This window comes from Pinus tabuliformis, chromosome 2_1 (assembly GCF_031772625.1).
Source record: "Pinus tabuliformis cultivar Carrire ecotype Pingquan chromosome 2_1, CPIR1, whole genome shotgun sequence".
Classification (NCBI taxonomy): Eukaryota; Viridiplantae; Streptophyta; class Pinopsida; order Pinales; family Pinaceae; genus Pinus; species Pinus tabuliformis.
Window position 1 is genome coordinate 377129407 of NC_142299.1, and position 21056 is coordinate 377150462.

Below are 21056 nucleotides of genomic sequence, written 5' to 3' on the forward strand. Positions count from 1 at the left end.
CAAGGATGATGCATTTTGCCTTGGCTATTTCCTCCTCGTACTTCTCATTAGCTACTGGGTCAACTGCGATATCCACTGTTCTCAAGGCGAAGCCCTTGATGCGATGTCTATCTAGAATGGACAAGATCCTGGCCTTCCAGACCACAAAGTTGGACGCCCCATCCAGCCTGTCTTGATCCCTCAGTCCATTCACGGCCATCTCTCTGCTCTTCTGTCGACTCCTCTGAGTCTCTCTACTTCCCTCTGGAAGTTCTCCTTTCAACTCCTGCTGAGTCTCTCTACTTCCCGCCTAGAAGTTCTCTGTTAGACTCCCTCTGAGTCCTAATTTCCCTTCTGGAAATCCTCTGCCAATCGCTAAGTTGCACCTCTCCGATCTTTTGTGTACCCGCCATAGTTTTAAAACTCCGACTCCGACTCCGAAACGGTAATGACTCGGCCAGCTCAATTTCAATGACTCGGTCATTGTAAAAAATAAATTAAATATTTTTTTTTATAAAAAACCATAATTTTAAAGATTTTAAACATAATTTTAAAGACTTTCATTCATGTTTCCAAACACACAACATTATAATATAGATGGAAGACAACATATGATCAAAGTAGGCTCATGAACCAATCCATTATATCAAAATGGTACCCAATGGCAATACATAGTCAACTGTCATACATGATCAAAGACTCAAAACAAAACACATAACCAAGGAGGCTAGAAATGGCCTCTACAACAAAAGTAAACTGTGACCAGACTCCAGTACTAGTACTACAGCGACTGGCTAGTAGCTACTGCTAGAGGAGCCAAGATCATGTCGATCAATCTCTGGATCATCATCAGAGTCAGATAGGGGGCCCCATGGCTCCTCATCATCATCATCATCTCCAACCATAGCTGTAGAAGTGGTACCACTAGCAGGCTATGCAACTGCAGCAGATGCAAGCTGAGATAAAGTAGATATGCGGTTGCGCTTCTGTCATGGCTGAGCAGAGGAAGCACCTACAACTGGAGTCCTTGCTGGCTGTGAGACTGAGGCTGGTGGATTGGGATCTGCATTCAACTGAACAACATGTTCAATTTCAACTGATGTCTCGATATCTAAATCCAAATCAAGATCCTCATCAGAATCAAACTCTGTTGGACGACTCTCCACTACCCAATCTGATGTTGGATCAATGTCTTCAACATAATGGGATCTGAATCAGGTCTTTTGTTCAGCAAATGGTTTCATCTGAGCCGGAGGTTGTATTGGACATAAACTAGATCATTTAACCGTTTTTTATCCAAACGGTTTCTCTTCTTTGTGTTACTTGGGAGCAGGAGCGAAAACGAGAGCGGGAGCGACATTTTTAGAAGCTCCTGGTCTGGGAACGAATCCCAGAGGAGTTTGACAACCAATGTCACTAACATCAAGGTACATAGAGGGATTGGTGCTCTTGATTAAATACGAGTTCCATACCCTAATACATGACAAAATTCAATGGAAACATTGCAATCCTCCAATCCTAAAATCCTGAAAAACTGATAAGTCTGCTAGATTTTGAATGAAATCTAAAATTCTACTTTCTCCATATGAAAGCCAATGAAGCCGAAACCACTCTCAAACATCCTGAGTCATTTCATGGTAATGTTAAAAATTTAAGTAAAAGGATGAAAATGAAGATTAAGGAGAATGTCACTTTTACTTTAAGAATTTAACATTACCATGAAATTTGAATAGCATATCAATAGTAGAAAGCATTTGAGTGTGTTAAATAGGGTTTGGGAGGGGGAAATGGACCCCAAATAACATTTAGCTAATTCATAAAACACCTTGAAGTCCAAACCAGTCAGCAAACCCCTTAAAATTTCATTAAAATAATGTTAAATCGCTATTTTAGTGGGTTACGAGCCACTGTTTGTGACTCGGCCGAGTCAGTACAGGAAACGGCCGAGTTGGCCGAGTCGGCCATGACTCGGCCAACCGAGCCGTTTTTTGTACCGAGTCACTCCAGAGGGCAATGGAACAGACCAACTCTACCGTTTTCATTTCGAAACGACCGTTTTTTAAAACTATGGTACCCGCAACACTGATCCGAATTCCTTGGCTAGAAATCCGCCTTGGTAGCAACTCCCTCTACCTTGGTTTTGCCCTGTTAGGTATTGTTCTAACCACAGTACCCCACCAGCTTTGCTCCTGCAAACTGCCCACAGCTTCCTATGCCCCAGCAATTGAAGGACTGAGCCTCTAGGCTCTGCGCAATCTCAGCACTGGCAAAACAGCTCCCTCAGCCAATTGCGTCAACCCTCCTGGTCTCTGCGTGGCTCTACATGAGCCTCTCTCTGCCCTCCTCAGCCTCTGCGCTGGCTTCTCTCTGGCCCAGACTAATGACGCAATCCCTCTGCGTCAACCCTTCCTCTGTCGCTTCTGCAAAGATCAGCTTCTGTCACTCGGGACAGATGTTTCTACTGCAAATGCTCTGCTTAGTTGATGCTTTCAGCTCTTCTATGATCTACAACTAGGCTTTGATACCATGTTGAAATTTCTAAGTCTGTCCATTAGAAATTTAATCTATATTCTTCTGGTTTATTTCTTCTACTTGTTAAATTCGAACAAGTTATTTACAACATATAAATAACGAAATAAACACAATATAGTCTCAACATCTACAGATCATCAGCTGAAAGAAAACAAACACACAAGTGACACTGTTATATTTGAACAAATGTCCCCGAAAAAACCCAATGCGGGAAAACCGGTGCAGCTATTTTGAGGGTTTATTATTATGCAGTATTTCCTTGAGTACAACTGGGTGTCAAACTGGCTCACCCGACATAGAAAAAAAACTAGCAGCAATACTAGAAACAGGTATTCAGAAAACTTGTCCCACGAAACCCTCTCCAGCGACACTGAGGCATTGTGCTGGTCCTTCTGGCCTCTGCATCGGACCCAAACCCCTCTGCGTCAACCTCTAAGGCACTGCGTAGCCTCTGGGACCCTCTGTGTCACTCCAGCTGCTCTCTGCGTGGATGACGCAGTCCCTCTAGCCTATGCGTTGTCTCTGTTGGGCTCTACGAGGCCTGCTCTGATTGTTGCTTCTCGCTCTCTACCTTTGCGCTGGTCTCTTGGCACTGTCTCTGCCTCTTTGTCTAGTACTCACTGCCCCTTGTTGCTGGTCATTGATTTGACTTTGCTTAGCAACCCCACTCTAGCAAATCGAATCACTGATCACTCTGGTGTATCTTCCAACTGACCCTCAAGCCTCCTCTTATACTTTTCTCGTTGGTCCTTCAACGGTCGAGATTAAATCTTTAATCAACAGCTAAGATTAGATTTGGCTTGATCCATGACTTTTGGAACCTTCTAACCCATTAATATTTTATTTTTCCTAAATTTAGACTTAGGAACTCCATTAAAAATATTAATTATTTTAATATCTGCCAAACCGGTTAGAATCTGCCCAAACCATTTCTGGGTCTTGGAGATCTCATGTGCTTTAGCCTCTCCACCAATTTTCATGGCTAAAGCACATTCGATGCTACCCCAAGCTCTTGAAGTTGTTTTCTCATTTCAGAGATTTTCATGAAGTAGGGAGCTATTCCTTCCTTTGTTATCTTTATCATGTACAGTTCATTCCTTAGAGATATTACTTCTCTGGTTGTGGATACCGAGAATAGCTCTACTAGCTTATCATAAATTTCTTTTGATGTTTCAAATTTGGAGACATAAGGAATGAGAGAGTTTTTGATTGATTCTATTAGAATCCTTTGTGCTCTTGTCTCATCCTTATTGTACTTAGCTAAGGCTTGAGTTTGTTCCTTAGCAAGGATAATGATATTCCCTTTGATATGTTCTAGAAGTTCATTCTCCTTGAGAAGTAGATCAGTCCTCTTCTTCCATGCAAGAAAGTTATTGGTACCTACCAATTTGTTGCTTTCCTTGCAAAAAGACATTGATGTATATTCAAAAGGGGACATATACTTACTTGATAGATTTTTGAGATGTAATGGATTTGCTTCCTCCTTGAAGACTTGATGGCTTGCCTTCCTTGGATCTTGATGTTCTTCAAGTTGCCTTCTCCAAGTGGACTTGCTTGATGATGAAATTTGCTTGATGACTTGTAGCTTGATGTAGGTCCTGCTTCGATCTGATCTTCTTTGTAGGTGCCTTTATGTAAGGCTCTTCTTCTTGCTATGTAGACTTCCTTGATGAATGATGGATTGGAGACCTTCTTGTCCTTGAAGTGATTGAGACTTCTAGGCTTGATGCTTCAACCTTGTAGATGTCCTTGATAAGTGTTCTTGAGTTGCCCTTTCCTTGATGTGTCACCTTAGCTTTGATACCATGTTGAAGAATCTAGGGCAAATAAGTGTAGTGTGATTCTTCGTTACTTGATAACAATTTGTGGAGTCTTTTTTACTTTTTCTTGTTAGCTTAATCTTATTCTTCTTCTATTAATGCATGTGTGTGTACTTCATCAAACTGCTACCAAAACATAAGAACAAGAACACAAGATGTTGGCTCTCTGCCAGGGCCAAAACCTCTCTTCTCTTGAGAGGAAAACCCTTTAGTAAGTTTCTCTTATTGAAGCTTCTTATTGATCAATGCCAAACCCTAGACCCCTGACTTGAATATCCTCCAAGCACAAGTCAAGTCCTTCTGACACTTTGTTTCCTCAGCACTTCCTCCTTTCGACACTTCAACCTTCTTCTTTCGGCACTTCGTTCTTTTTCAATTGTTGATAAACCTTGTTACACTTGCTCTAGAAGAGACACCTTTTGATAAGTCCTTTTCTTGAGATGATCCCTTCCTTCTCTTCACCAACCAATCAACTTGAATGACTGTAATAGGAGGGCTGTTATAACAGCAGAGACAGCCTCCTTTTCCTTCACACATGTGACTGTAATAGGCTTTAGAATAGCCTTATTACCTTTGCTCTTCTTCCTTCTTCTTCGCTTGAGTGGGAAGTACTTTAGGTCTATTCTCTTAGCCCAAATGATGTGGTTTATGTGACTGTGGTAGAGGGCTGCTATAACAGCAGAGAGACCCTCTCCTTCTTCGCACGTGTGACTGTTTCTACCCTAGAAAACAGTCCTCTTGACTTTGGTTACATACCCTTCTCCTTCGCTGCCCTTGGAACCCCTTTTCTTCATCATTCTTCGCTCTTTTCTTGCCTCCTTTTCCTCACTGTTTTCAGAGCTATCTTGGTGTGTTATATTGGAGTGGACAGCCTCTATATATAGAGGACTGTCCCTCCTTTTAGGCCGACTAGAAGGCCGACATGTTAACTGTTTGTAGGCCGACTTGTTGTGCAGACTTCGGATGGTTTCTATGGTGGTTTTGCATGCTTGAAGGAGCTTCTTTGATGGTGCCTTTGCATAGGAGGAGACTTGACTTTGCTTGGAGGTATTCTCTTGACTTTAATACATAATCATACATGGTGTAACATGACCTTTAAGGTCTTCAACCTTTTTCTTTTGACTATTTGACTTACCTATAGCACTTTAACTAGTGCTAGACCTATTTCAATGAGCAAGAAACTCATTGACATATATTATAAAAATAATATTTCTTTTCTTGAATAAGTACATCTATGAAGAGCAAACCTAGTTACATTTCCTTCGACAACTCCAATCAAGGATACGTGCTCACTGTAGAGCCCATGTTAGAAACCCTTTCATTTTTTAATTGGATTGGATTTAAGTAGAAAATTGAAAAAAAAAAATATATATATATATATATATATATATATAAATATAAAGGTAAAAATTTTGAAAACATCCAACAATTGCCAAAATCCATTGAGAAACAACCTCAATGGTTTCTCATGCCATTTATGTCTATCTAAAAAAATCCTAAAAACATCTTGCAATGTCTAAAGCATTTCGACAATAAAAACACTTTCTAACCTAAATGAAAATAGTGTTTAGGATTTACGTGGTATACTCAATTACGCATCTTATTATGTGTAGATTATACTAAAGGTGACAATCAATGGATCAATCACAAATCTATAGACAAAAAACAAGGATGAGTAGGATTGTAAAGGGTGGTAAAACTACTTAAGTAAAATGTGCTTATATCTTGAGAGAGGATTGAGTTTCTATATGCCTTCAACCATTTATCGAACCCTCATTGCAAACCTAGTTACAAAAGAATTCCATGATTGTCATTTCTAAATTCTTACCCAACTATTTGGTTTCCCATGATCCCAAAATCCATAACATTACCCACCAACCACTCATTTTAGGCCCACTTTTGCCAATAAATGATATCTTTTCACACTCACAACCGTCTTAGCAACCTCATATAAACTACACATAAAATCAAAGAATCAAGAAGGACTAATATCCAAAGTATTTTCACTCAAGGCATAGAACCTCTTTGCCTCAATTATCACCAAAATATCTAATCAAGTTGTCTACTCTTCCCACCACCATTGACCATGTATATCATCTATCTTATTCAGAAGTAAAACAATGCATTAGACTAGAGTAACTATAGAACCATCTTGATAAAATAGAACCGTCTTGATGAAATCTAGAGACACATTGGTGAAGCTTTAGTGCATTATGCTTTATGTCAATCTACTAGCTTGCAGGCTATTTACTTAGGCAGCAAAAAGACTTAATAAATGAAGGCTACTTATTTCAAATCACAAATGAACAGAACTCAATGATAAAATTCAAGAAAAACAAAATATTGAAGATTGAACTAAAGTAGAAAGAAACCCTACTCATTCACAATGCAAACATACTACACCTACATAAACCACAGTAAGAAATTACCTAGGATGGTATTTTGAATTCAAATGCATTAGGCCCATGGATGACTATGTCCATGCTAGGCACAAGAACATCAATCTTGTAAAATGATAACTACTTGGTTTATTTGGGTATCTTATTCATAATGGTAGTGTTACCACCTGAAAATTGCAAAATCCAATTTGCTTCTTCAAAGACATTCTTTCAACAGCATTGCATCAGCATAGGTGACTTGGTTTATCTTTTCTTTTCTTTGACATGTTTGGAGGATGTTCATGTCTTTTAAGGCATGTTTGACAGTCAAGTTTTAAAATTTGGAGACAAGTTGCTCATGTGGCAAAGATTCACCTTTGTGAGCCCTTATCTACATATTTTCATGCATATTTGTTCATGTAGGGTTCATCTCACATATACTGAGGCAAAGTTGCATATTTGGATGCATGGCTACCTTATCTTGGGGATGATGGAGACTATGGAGAGTTGCCATCTGGACACATCTCTATTTTCCGCCTTGGTGTTCTCACATTTAGTCACAGTTCATGCTTGGGAGGAGCACCCAACATCTATGGGCTGATTTGGAGGATTTCATGGCATGTATATGTGGCATCTAAACCTTGTTGACATGGTCAACAAAAATGTTACAACATCCTTATAGATAGTGACGTGTTGCAGCTAGCACAATCTTAAAGAGTAGAGGACACCCTTCACTTAGAATGGGCATGTGGCATATATTGGAGAAAGAGTTCCACTTTAAGTGAGCATCCATCTTACAGTAGGTCAAAAAATATTGCTAAACCAGATTTTAGTTAACGATAATCACCCCAAGAAGAAGCCTTTTCATTCTAAAGAGGACAAATGGCAGCTACAACCATGACAACAAATGTCAAAGGCTAATCTAGAAAGAAGCACACCTTGTTAGGTAATATAAAAAAAATTATGACATGATCAAGGTTATGTATACAAATAAAGAGCAGTCCACTAAAGGGAAGTCTCTAGAAGTCAAAAAGTAATATTTTATGCATAAAAGTACATTATTCAAGGAAGATGTCAGCCTAGAAGGTCTTAGAGGAACCATAATCAAAGAAAGAAGGCATCCTCAAAATATTGTGGACAAGTGGCATTTCTAAACCATTCTCATAATATTTTATTAATATTGCTTGGAAAGAAGAAGGACCTAAGACTCTAGATTTTTCTCAATTATGTTTTATTGTAAATTAGTTAATGAGGAACTCTATACAAAAAAGACTCCTCTCATTTGGCAAATCAGACATTCAAGTGGAGAAATTCCCCTAGAAGGCCAAGGACAATATCATTTTCAGGTTAAAGGGAGGAAAGGATGTTGGTGAATGAAGGTTCTTGTCTGCTACGATGGTTGATCAGTTTGATGCTTGGGCTGCTACCTTATTTCTACTGGTATATCTCTGCTATTTCACATCTGTTGCACATTTTCAGTGGGCTGTTTGGATGTGTAAAGAAGGGTTTTGTAAGTGTTTTTCAGCCCTACATACCCTTGGATGTAACCAGATTGGTATATGAATAAAGGGTTGCTGTCATTTTACTTTCCTGGAGATTGTTGTCGCTTTCTATACTTTGATGGCTGCACCACATGTTGATAGATTCGTACTAGAAATGAAGTGGTGCCATTGTAGGCTTTTTCTGCAGTTCTTATATCAATATGATTGATTTGATAAATGAGATTGATGTAATACATAGCTTGTTGAATTCTTCCTTTCATTTTAAACTTCTTCATCAAGTAATGTTTAGACTCCATTTGCCCAAGGAAAAGGCACTCAATCTTGCTTGTCTGCTCACTTATTTTATCTAAAAATTCACAACATAAATTACTTTCTACAAATATGATATTATCAACAGCTTTGCAAAGGGCTGATTTGTAGTCTAATTATGTAATTCCCCCTTGTGCCAGAGGGGTGCTGGCCTAAAGTGAGGAGGATGACCACCAAGGTGACAGTGGACGGTGTCCTTAAGTTCTTCTAGGATTTGTACATGGACAATTGGACTTATCTTTTGTGCAGGTCCAGGAGACAACTTGCAGTTCCATTCAAATTTGAAGGAATGTCAACATGGATGTATCTACTTTTGAGTATAATTAAATTACTAAGATTATGAATAACAGTGCAAGAAACCAATGGAGGATGCTTAGAGATAGAATAAGCTATTTTGATAAGGAAAAACAGAAAAATAATTTTTGGGGAAACAACATGCCAAAGACAATGAAGATGCCCTCTAAAATATAAAAATAAATATTACATGAAACCAACCTTGCGAAGGAACAAATTAGATGAACTTATTTCACTCGTGAATACAAAGTCAGGTGCCCCGGTGACCACATGAACTTCATGTCCTGCTGCAACAAGATGTCTTACCACCTACATACACAAACAATGCATAATAATGACTCTGCTAAAAACTAAACATTGTGCATATGAAAATAAATCACAATTTCACAAATCATCAAAAGCGATCATGCCATATCTCATGATGATATGAAATAACTTCATAGAAACTCCCTATTGTAGCATTTTACATGGTCATGGGTATCCAATAACACAGTCAGATTCTTGTCTCACATTTATTTTCAGTAGTATGTTGATATATTGGTCAATTCCATGAAAGTTCTTCCCTCAATTCCAAGTTCTTGTCCCATTAACTGAAGCTTCCTACCCTTCTTTCCCACCTTTACTCAGTTTACATCTCACTTACTATCCTTTCAGCTTATGAACTTATTTGCTTATTAATTTGATTTATTCTGACACTGTAGAAACAAAGTAGGTAGAAATTGCCTAATGCAATTTTTCATGCAATCATGGTCTAGCATTCAGCTGCATTTCCTGATGTTGGTTGTTTATGAATATTAGTGTCGTGTCCTTCAATTACTCATAATATTCTTGAGGCATCTAGTGAGTACTGGCCCAAGTCTAAAAATTGAAGCAATGAGGAAAGAAATAGATTTTTTTCTTGTCAGCAAGTATAAATACATCGTCTCATGTTTTCAGGAAGTTTAGGTTTGGTAACTAATTTTCTAAAAATATTTGAGTAGCCAATATTGTTTAAACAAATTCACAAATATTTCAAATTAAAATCATTCATAATGGAATGTGTTTAGTACTAAGTCACATGACACGATGACACGAGACATGGAGGGCACAGAAATATGGATGTCCGACATGAGACACGGTGTCTCCAGAAATAGGACAAGGAGGACGTGTTATATATATAACAAATTATTGAATTACACATAGGAAAATGAAATATAGACAAGAATTCAATTTTCTTTAGAATTTAGAAACCAAAACATTTACAATTTTACATGATGATGATATAAATTCAATCATATGCTCAAAAATTGTCATCAATTGGATCAACACTATTTCTCAATGTCACGGGCACGCACTCAAAGGTTTACTGGATGAAGTTACAACTCTAAAATCACATTTTTATTTTATTGTCTGCTCACACATTTACAGGGAAAGGAACCAAGTTTCTGACAGCATTTCCAAGGAAGTCGTGCAGCAGCCGAGCGGTCAATGGTTAATACAGGAACAGTGCCAGTACTACCACAAGCCTTTTATAGAGCATGTTGACCTTGCCGCCTACACCTACCTACAAGTTAGTGAGAAAATCCTTCAACCCCACAAGGTGTGGTTGGTGGCAGGGAACTCAGAGAAAGGGTTGTCACACTAATCCCGACTCTCTCCGTTTGAGCTATCTCCTAGGTTAGCCAAGGGGGGTGGTCCCTAATGAAAAGTTAAGTTAAAAGATGTGAGTTTCTAGGAGAATGTTATAGTTAAAATGGATTACTTTTAAGGATTTATGAGCAAATATGAAGTGAGCAACTTGAAATAACAATGCCAATCATTAATATGATAAAAAACCATAAAACCAGTGCCTTATAAGGAATTTGCTCAACAATTTAAAGATATAGTTGCTCAAAGTAAAATGCAATGCTCTCAAAAGAGAAAGCAAAGGAACCCTGAAATGTAAATAAGAATTGTTAGCACAAGATATGTAAGATACAAAATGATTTTGAGATAATCAACTTTATAGATCAAAACATGTGAAACATATCTTGCCAAAACCCAAAATTAGTAATTAACTTGGAAATGTAAAAGAAAGGAAGTGTTAAACCAAGACATCAACATGCAATTAGACTTGAAACATGAAAAGAAAGAACTTGTTTGAAATGATTACAATACTTGCTTTTGGAATAGACTTTGCACATGAAAACTCAAACCAACAAGAGACAAATAAAGTAAATGTAATGGAAAGTGCTCTTCGTTAATTTTATTAATTATCTCTACAACAAGATTACAATTTAACTCTTCAATCCTCAGACCTCACCCATCACCCAAAGATATAGATCTCACAGTGAAAAGTCAATAGAGGAGTAAAAAATCCCTAAGATATCTACTTCAACTAACTTATGTTGGAGGTAAAATTTTAATGAGGCTTGGGGCCTTCCTACATTAAAATGCCTAGATGAAATGCAAATTGTGCTAATTCCCTAAATTAAAATAACGATACATGCAAATGCTTCAAACAGATTGATTTGCAATGCTCGAAAATTAAATAGTGTTCAACGTAAGTTGCAATTATTACTTCAATTGGAGGAATAAAATTAGCTTACAAGTGTTGCATGTGTCTCATCAATGAATTAAAATGATACAAGTAATTTGCTTGAAAGTAAAATTTGTTTCAAATAGACAATGACAATAAATTGCTCCAATATTCAAGATAACAATGTAGCATAAAATTGAAGCATGTATTCAAGTGCTCATGAAACAATTTACGAAGGTAAATGGAAACGAATCAAAGTTTGTTAAGAATATAAAATGCTTGCATGTAAATGATGAATTGCCCAAAGTAAAGTGTAAGCTTGTAGCTTCAAGCAACAATGAGATAGAGAATGCAAAGCTCAAATGAAATTGTAACAAACTTTAACTTAATGAAATGTGATAGTGAGGTTGTGTTAATTCCCGATTAAAGCATACATGTAAGTGAATGAAGTATGAAAGCTTAAACCATGCAAATGTCAATCCACCCAACAGTAGTCTCCCTCTAAATGGGGAGATAGGATGCCATGGAAGAAATCCCAAGCTCTCACAAACAAATTAGATCTTTTATTAATATTACAATGAGAAGAGGGCCTTCAAAGTCCTCAACTAAACTTCAAGGAGAGTCCTCACAATAATTGCTTGAAACTTGGACACTAGACCTCCTTTCTTGAGAAAGTAGTGACAAGATCTCACAAAACTTATGCAAGGGAAACAAGGTGTGAGTTTCCTCCAAATGCCCACGGCTTAGAGAGGAAAATGGGCAGCCCTCTAGTGAACTCGACTTGGCCAAATAAGCCTCAAAAGGGCTCATGACATCCTTGGAAATCGAACCCCCAACATTTGCCAAAGGTCTTGCAAACACTTGTTAGATGTTGCGGGAAGTTGCTCTTCAAAATCTGTCACACAAGAGTTAGCAAACAATCCAAACAATGACTGCAAAATAAGTTAAGTATTAGTGAAAAAATCAACAAGATAAAATGCATATGTACAATTATAATTTACAAAAGGCTAAGCTAAAGAGTGAGAGTAAACTCTCACTCTTTGCTTAAAGTTAACCATCTTCAAGCTCTTAGATAGCAAATGAAAGAAATGAAGTACAATGTTTTTTTTTTAAAGAGATTTAAATTTAGAAGTGTTCGGCTTTTGTGCAAGCTATGTGCCAAAACCCCTGCAAAACCACTTTGTAAGATAAGACTATGAAGGCTCAAAGAACAAATGAGAGCTCCTTTAAGAATGTATCGAGAGTGGGTTGGTCTCTCCAAAGAATTCCCCTCACGCTTGATTCTGTGATCCCAACAAAATGTTCCCTCTACAAAACTTCAATCAAAAATTAGTTCCATATAGATTTAGCAATAAACAATGATAAGAAACTCTAGAGATTTATTTAAAACCAACTAAAACATTCTATACCTAGAGCATACTTCTAAATCAAATGTCAATGCAAGATAGCTCTACATTAACAAATCTACAAGAGCATATGGAAACAAATTAGATCAAAGCATGAACAAAAAGAATTATACCAATGATCAACAATTCATCGCACTCCCAAGGAAGAACACCTCATGAATGAAACCCGAAAGTCTTTATTGATATTTTTGAAAGTGTACAAGGCACCAGCGCTTCCGCAAGCACAATAGCTAGTAACAATATCATACAAATGAGAGCTCAAAGCTCTATTATATAGAACTATGGGAGCCAATCTCAACGTAGAAATGATTAAACAAGTGGCATGAGTTGACAATCCCAAAGAGAAAATCGAATTTGTTGAATGGAACTCCAATGCCAAGTGTAAAAATCGAATTATAGCAAGTGGACATCATTTTTTTCTTCCCTTATGTGCCAAATTCGAATTTTATGATGGAATGACAAATGTATTGAGTGGTAATCCATGTGGAAACAATTTCCCACAAAAATCTCCACCAAAAATTCCCCCAAATCCTCCCAAATGTGCATTAACTTCACAAATTCAAATTTCCAAGTAAGCAGTTTTCTCATTTAATGCTAGAAATTCGATTTTATTTGATCACATGTCCTTTCCTTGATTTTAGGAGTCCACATCACCTTGGGACTTCACTTTAACTCCTCCATAATTTTCCACCTCATTTTCACAACATTTAACATGTGTGGATATTTATTTTCTCCATTTATTTAATTTATGACTTAATTAATTACCAAATTTCCCACTAAACTTAGGAAAAGTGGATTTTAAGGGTTAAAAACACATTTTTAGCACCTCAAAGTGTGTCATAGTAGAAAGTTGAGGGTGCGAGGTGTAAATTTCATTACTCATACCCCATACAATTTCTTTAGGCTACACTTGTTACAATTAAAATACAATTTTATTTGCAATTTTTGACCCACAAGAAATCTAAAAAATTAAAAAATGATTGCCTAGACCTAACCAAATTCCACGAAATTTTTTGTATGATCTAGTATGGTAATAATATACATCTACTCTAGACACTAAGATGTGTTAGGGGCTCAACCTTCAAACCGTCACCCAGGGTTTGGGGTAAAAAGTGAGTGAAAAAACCCAAAAAATTATCCGCCTCTAAAAAAGAAGGGATAATTAATTAAATAAAAAAACACTCCAAGGTGTACTCGTTTGTTAATCAAGTCCCAACATCCTAAGCCTGTTACAGACTCAAAACTCATCATTACTAGTATCACTTATTACAATTCCCCGTAGGGTGTGGAATCTGGGTACAAGAAAGATAATAAGAAGATAGAAGTTGAGTTATGTTGACACCTAATCCTCTGCAATTGGGTGAATTTGGAATGTGAACAGTCATCAAGAAGATGAACTGATCAGTCACATTCATGTATATAACAATAGCTACCTAATGAAATAAACGAATCAGTTTTTCTGCCAAGTCTGGAGTTACTCCTGGCCTGACATGGTATCAGAGCACAGGTCCCAGGTTCCTTTTTTGGCGTGCCTTGTAACTCCTCTGTCCCATACTCTGCCATAACGCATCTGCCTGCTATTGTGCATCCGTTGGTTAACGCCTGAACGTTTGATGAGGCTGCATGAATGGTGGAAGGAGCCATTTCATTTTTTTGAAAAAAAAAAGGCTCATTTGAACTGCGTTGAATGTGCTCGTATGAACGCTGGTATGTGCTGAGTATTAACGTTGTTAAATGGTATTTGAAGTGTTGTATTGAACGCCTGTTTATAACGCTGTATTGAATGGTTTATAACACTGTATTAAATGGTGTATTAACGTTGTATCGTTTAAAGCTGTCTCTTGAATGTTTATAACGCTGGTATGGTGTAACCTATCTAACCATCGTAATAAGAGAGAAGCCACGACCTTGCTGTAGCTGCTATTTTTGTGAAGTGTCACTATGGAAAAATAGGTGAAGACCTGGTGTGAGCCATTGATATGAAGAGAAACAGTACATAAATGCTTTGATATTCTTTACGATTAGTTTCTTGCAAAGCTTGCTGCAAAAGCTGAGGTTTTCCCAAGTTCTGAGTTTCGAATTGCATATGATGAAGCAATGTCATATGAGTAAAGATAAGCTTGTGGTACAAGAGTAAGTTTATGTTCTGCAAGACCTTTATATTCTCAGCGTTTCCTATGTGCCTACGGCCCCTCTGTCAAAGCGCTATTCTTTTTCATTCTCTGAATTAAAAAAAAAAAGGATTATATGCAGTGACATAGCATATACTGAGGGTTATATGCAGTGAAAATTTTATGATAGTGATAGCATTCCTTTTTAGCAGCAGAAGTTTTTTTTCCACAAGAGCACTTTAACGGTGCCATATTTTTATTACTGGCTTCAAAGTCTAGAGAATCAAAGGGATTTATGGTGATTTTTTAGTCTCTTCAGTGAACTTTAAAATTGTAATACCGTTGCTGCTCCAACTTTGTAGAGCTCGCGGTTGATACCGTTGCTGCTCCAACTTTGTAGAGCTCGCGGTGAATGATTGATTATTTCCCACAGAGATTTTTTTTTAAAACAATTTCGTTGTATATCAGCAGAAGTATTTTTTTTTACAGAATGCATTCAATCATCTCTATGGTAGGAATAGTTCTCACTGGCAAAGAGAACTATCCTGAATGGTCCCGGATGATAGAACACACCCTCATCTTCAATGAGTTGTGGAAAGGAGTGTGTAGTGACCGTCATAAGTTAAAGAAGTTCTTACCGAAACTGTAAAGATTGATGTAAAGATTGATGAAGCTGTGAAACGGTATTAATCTATTTGATGGAGTACTTACCTGATCTGCCACTGATGGAGTACTTACCTGATCTGCCACTGCTGTTGCGCTGATCTGCTGCAGAACTTCTCTCGTTACCGAATGACCAAACCACCCAGCCGAACCGAGTATGCCTGGATACTCAATCCAGTATGCCTCTCAACCGAAGCATACCGTTCCCCCGTGCCCAGAGACTTCAAAACAAGTAAGGCTCAATAGTTCCGAATTACAAGCAGTATGGATAATTTCCCTTCCTTCAGCACTCTCCTTCGTCCTTCAACAGCCCCCGGTTCAGTTTTCCCACTCACAGTCCATCCCCCTTCACAGGCATCGAACCCCCCTTTAAATAGCAGAGGTTCCTTCCTCTCTACGCATCTGCTCACCGCCTTTATGGAAGGATAAGATTTTGTTAGGCGGTGGCTGCTTTGTCATCATATCTACCTTTAATTGAATCAGATCCTCACCATACCGAATGGTGTCATATTAGTTATGACAGTTGGTACTTTATTTTATAATTTAGTATAAGACCATGATGATTTTAAATATTACAATTTACTTTATGTTTTATAAAATGTCAAGTTTAATCATAAGGTATATATGGTTTAGTTTATTAGTACACATTTTGGGGGGTTATATATGTAACATATGAATAACCTCAACTATATTTCTTACTGAGTGTGTATTCTTCCATTTACGAGAATTAGGCATTTAATTTACACCTTTGATAATTAATTCATTTATCTCAAATTTAGACATTCTCCATGAATAGTCGATATATAGTCGATGTGTATATATATTTATATATACTAGTGCAATGTATATGATGCATGCATATGTAGCTACCATATGCAGGCCTCACATGCATGCTAATATTAATATGTTGCTCGTGATTTGAGATGGGTTGTTACATACACCCCTCCTTCAAAAGAACTTCGTCCCGAAGTTAAGGGTTTATAAAGTGTATTGATAATTCCTTTAAGGTATGTAAGGATTGTATTATGTGATTGAATTTTTCATTTATACTCGTGAGGACACTTTAAAATTTGAGATTTTGAACGCTGATAGATTTCCTATTTTAATAGTCATGCCTTGCCCAATCCAGGTTCCCAAGCTATGCTAAATCATCCTATCCTTCCTAATCTCTTCCGCTCCCATCCTATCCGTCCTCTACTGGAGTATGCCATGGCGTCAGCTATACTGACCTAACCATGCATAAACTCTAAGGATGGCAGCGTCGACTATATCGACCTGATTTCCCAGTAGGCATCCGGCAATCATCATCACACGTCTAGGGGAGCGTGACTCGCACAATCCTCCCATGATCCCAGGTTTTCAGAGGATAAACGGTGGGCAACACCTCCACCCCTCCCAGTAGAATCAGGGTTAATACCCTTTCATGGAATCTCTTTGAGCCTTAATTGTTCTGAAGTTTCTGTCATCACGTGGTCATTTGGTAACGGATTTTATCTGCAATCATGCCACATTCGGTACCTTTTATCTGCAATCATAAACACTTGTCCATGCATTTATAACATGCGCATTAATATTTTCAAACAAAACACCTAACATATGTATATTTCATACATGTCATTTAAAGTTTAACATACCTTGTCATAATCTATTCATGTCATTAGCTTTCATATTTACCATATAATCATTCTTTCGTGTATTGCTTTGTGCATAAAACTCATTACTTTAAATTGCTAACTGACACTTGATGTTCATCTTACGAGCACAAATCGTTATGTTCCAAACTTTCATTGATCTGTATGTGTTTGCTCAGTAACAACTAACTGGGTTATTGTCTTACTTGGTAACGAATGCATCATATGGACAGTCATTAGCAAGGACAAATCTCAATTCCTTCTTTTACAATAATGTTAATTGGTGTATTCTTTTATATATAACTGCTTGAAATACCTAGCTCAAGTATGGTATGCAACACATTTTGGGAACATATTTTGTACTCGACATTTCTTTTAACAATACTACACCGAACACTGCTCTATGTTTAAATGGTAGTACTCTTCCAACACTTTGGCCCTATAGGTTGAATTTATGCTCACGGAACCTTTGCTCAGGTTGTATTCATCACTTATCTTATTGCTAAATTAGTTCTGAATGTTTGCGTAGTAACCGTTCCTATTGACTGATTCACTACCAAGGAGTTGATATTCATGCCAAGTGAACTACTGTTTCCAGATCTTTTGCCAGCGCACATTCCAGGGTCCGAACTTAAGTTCTATGCATTATACTAGTTACTTTTATGCTTCTACATGAATGAGTTAATGGCTGTTTGCAATTCTGAGTTAGTTCCTCATCACATGGTGTTTAATAACAGTGTATCCCTTGTTGAATAATTGTGAATGGTGTATATAACCGCTTGAGCTCAATTGGTTGGTTCTGTTATCATTTTAACTGAAAGTATAGTGGAAAACTGCTTACCTATAGCTAACAGATAACAACTTATGTGCAAAAAGGGATCACTGTAACCTTCACACAGCACTTCAGAAATTTATTAGAAACTAAGAGAATATACAGGAGGGAATTCTACATCTTTTACTGTGGTATAGATAATAACATGGCTAAATTATGTATAACAGCTGGGGTAATTTTGAGTGAGGAAGATACTATATGTGACTCTTTAGAGGCCTCATTGAATGTTATTTGACCACAGTATATATATTTTCTGAAGTAAAACTATTAAGAAAACACTTACAGAAGTTTTCATACGAACTTGAAGAAAGGTCTCATAGAAGGACTTTATACAAACTCAATTATTAAGGAGGAATATCTACGAGTTTGTAGTAGAGTAGAATTTTCATCACATCTCAGCAAAATATCTTAGAGATTGAAATGTCCCGAACAATAACTACAGGAGCAAATAACAAAAGACTGTATTAACTGTATTCAAATGCACCAGCAGTAGAATGTGTGAGGTTTAAGGTTTATGTGATGGTTCTGTTCATGGATGAGGTAGGCATGCAACAACAGAACTAGCCTTTAAACAATTGCTAAAGATGTTCCTAAATCGCGTCAACCCAACAGTGAAGAATATATCATTACAGAGCACCATTGATTATAAAAGGCAAGAGCAGATTCTAACCATTCAACAACTTGTGGTTTCTATGCAAGGTAGAGGAAGACAGGTTGAGGAGTGAGTCCCTTAGTAATATCTAGAAGCTTGTAAGAATATAAACATCATTTACCACTTGATTGTTATTGGAGCATAAATAATAATAACAACGAATCTATCTAAGCAAAATTTACAATTACAAGAGACTAAGCATAATATCAAAATATTCAAGAAAGTACTTATCTCTAGAGAATACGTCAACTCCTTTTCGTTCAACTCTCCTGCAAACTACTTTCTTTTATCAATTCATCAGAAGTAATTGTGTATCTAAGATAATATATGAGGGCTCAGTTATATCCATTTCCACAGTGTTTTCCTTCCCCTTGTCCTGTTCATCTGCATGCACTCCACTTCCATCTGAACTTTCGGTCTTTTGTTGCTGATATTGATTATCAACGCTTTCATTGTCTTCAGTTGATTTCTCTTGCACTCCCTTTCTCAAAGGGTTCTCTTGCATGTCTTGTATCTTCTTACCCAGTGTGGAATTCCCACCAACTTGCTCAATATTAGAATCCACCTTACGGTTATCTAATTCTGTCATAGGCTCTAACTTAACTCCTGCTTGAGGATCAACACCATAAGATTCTAAATGAGGACTATTTTCTTCAGTCTTTGTCTTCGTGTGTGCATTTTGGAGCACTTCTTCATTGATGCACACTGAAATCTTCACTGTTAGGCTTGCTAACAACCATTTCTTGTTGCCTTGCAGTGTCAGCATCTGTCACATTTGCTCCTTCAGAAGCTTTATCTTTACGACCAGGAAGATTGTTAATGTCATTGCCTTCTACGTTTGCATTATATTCCACAGACTTTTCCTGGATATTTGACTTCATATCCTTTGGTAAACTTGAAATTGGAGAACCAAGCCCAGTTAGTTTCCTGGTCCCTCATTTTATTTCTATCTTTTGCTGGCACTTTATCACAGGTTTTGACTCCTGTTGCTTTACCCTTCTTTTCGTCACATGGCATGATCCCACAGAGATGCTTCCTCACACGGATATATGAACCTGTGCGAGCTGTGTGACAACTGGGCATGTAGATTTAGTGGTTCTGCATCATGGGACTGCCAAATAAACCTCTTTATGAAATTTGTCTCATTTATTCAAGAGTAGCTGCTTTCTTCTCAAATAATTGTAAGGTGATCAAAGATTATAAAACAATATATAGTAAAAGTTTTGTTAAATACTTATCATCCTTGTCTATTATCTTTATTTTCCTTTGGATGCTAAAATTCCTATTGACCTTATCCATTGGAAAAATCCACCTTCACAACCTATGTTCCAGTAAGCCTTCCAAACTTATCTTTGGGATCGTGTCACTCTTTGAAAGCACAAACAATACCTCAAGAAAACTATTGAAAGTTTTAAAAGTTACAAATGATAAAAGGATAGCCAAATATGCTATAATACATCTAGAAATGGAGGGGTTACCAACTTCTATTAATTTAAAATTCCTTGACCATGCTTAGAAGTAGACAGTAGACTGCAAAAACACTCCCTCCCTTGAAATGTAGACCTTATTTTGAATGTGGAAAAAATCAAGAAATTTCCCAACAAGGGAGAAACAAGATGCATTAAGGGCATCCACCAACTAGAAGATAGCAAGGAAGGATGCCAAAAACTTCAAAAGGGAAGCTAAAGGATAGAAACCCACTTGAATTTTATAAGCATATGAGGAAAGGAACAAAAGCATTGAGGAATACATGGGCAGATAATTCTCAGATATCAGCCTAAGAAACAATAAGTCAAGCAAAAGTGAGCTTCTACTTAAGTTGAAACTGAACCCAATCCATAAGATAAGGAGAAAAAATAGAAGAGCACCCAGAAATGTTTGGTATAAATATCTGTGCCAATTTTGTAAAAGCATCCTTCAGATTCTCAGTGAGAAAAAGGGTAACTCATAAGAACCATAAGCTATATTGAATGAAGATCAAGAAATCAAGACTAATATTAAAAAAAAGTTATATAGCCACATAATCAACATGACAGAGAATTAATGGTTTGTCTAGATGAAAAATGGTGAAAATGCATGAACAATTAATTAAAAATAAGATATTGAAATTAGTTGATCAAGCCCTTCTTTGAGCTTGCATCTAGACGTTAAGAGAGGGGGTAACCACAATAATGACCTGGGTTCAAAACCCCATCAGGTATGGTGCCCAAATTATGTGTATGAATTGGCTGGCTTAACAACCCCCACTTTAAAGTAAAGTGGGGTCGGGTTTACCATGATAACATAGAATTGGGGATCATAACTCCAACCAGATCAAAACAAAAAAGCATTTAAGTCTACCAACAGTTGATCAAGCTAAATTCTACTAATTTGTAATGTGCCTATTATATATCTTTAGATGAAAGTTTTAGATTTCGTTATAATGGAACCACATCATCACTTAGTGAATC

At 37.1% G+C, this 21056-nt stretch overlaps 1 protein-coding gene across 1 annotated transcript in view; it reads right to left on the bottom strand.

Moving 5' to 3' along the window:
- Positions 1 to 21056, bottom strand: part of LOC149200428 (L-arabinokinase-like) — a 481920-nt gene that overhangs the window by 436668 nt on the left and 24196 nt on the right. The window contains exon 2 of the mRNA XM_089399573.1: positions 9016 to 9123. Coding sequence (XP_089255699.1) covers positions 9016 to 9123 — 108 coding nt within the window. The remainder of the gene's footprint in view (positions 1 to 9015; positions 9124 to 21056) is intronic.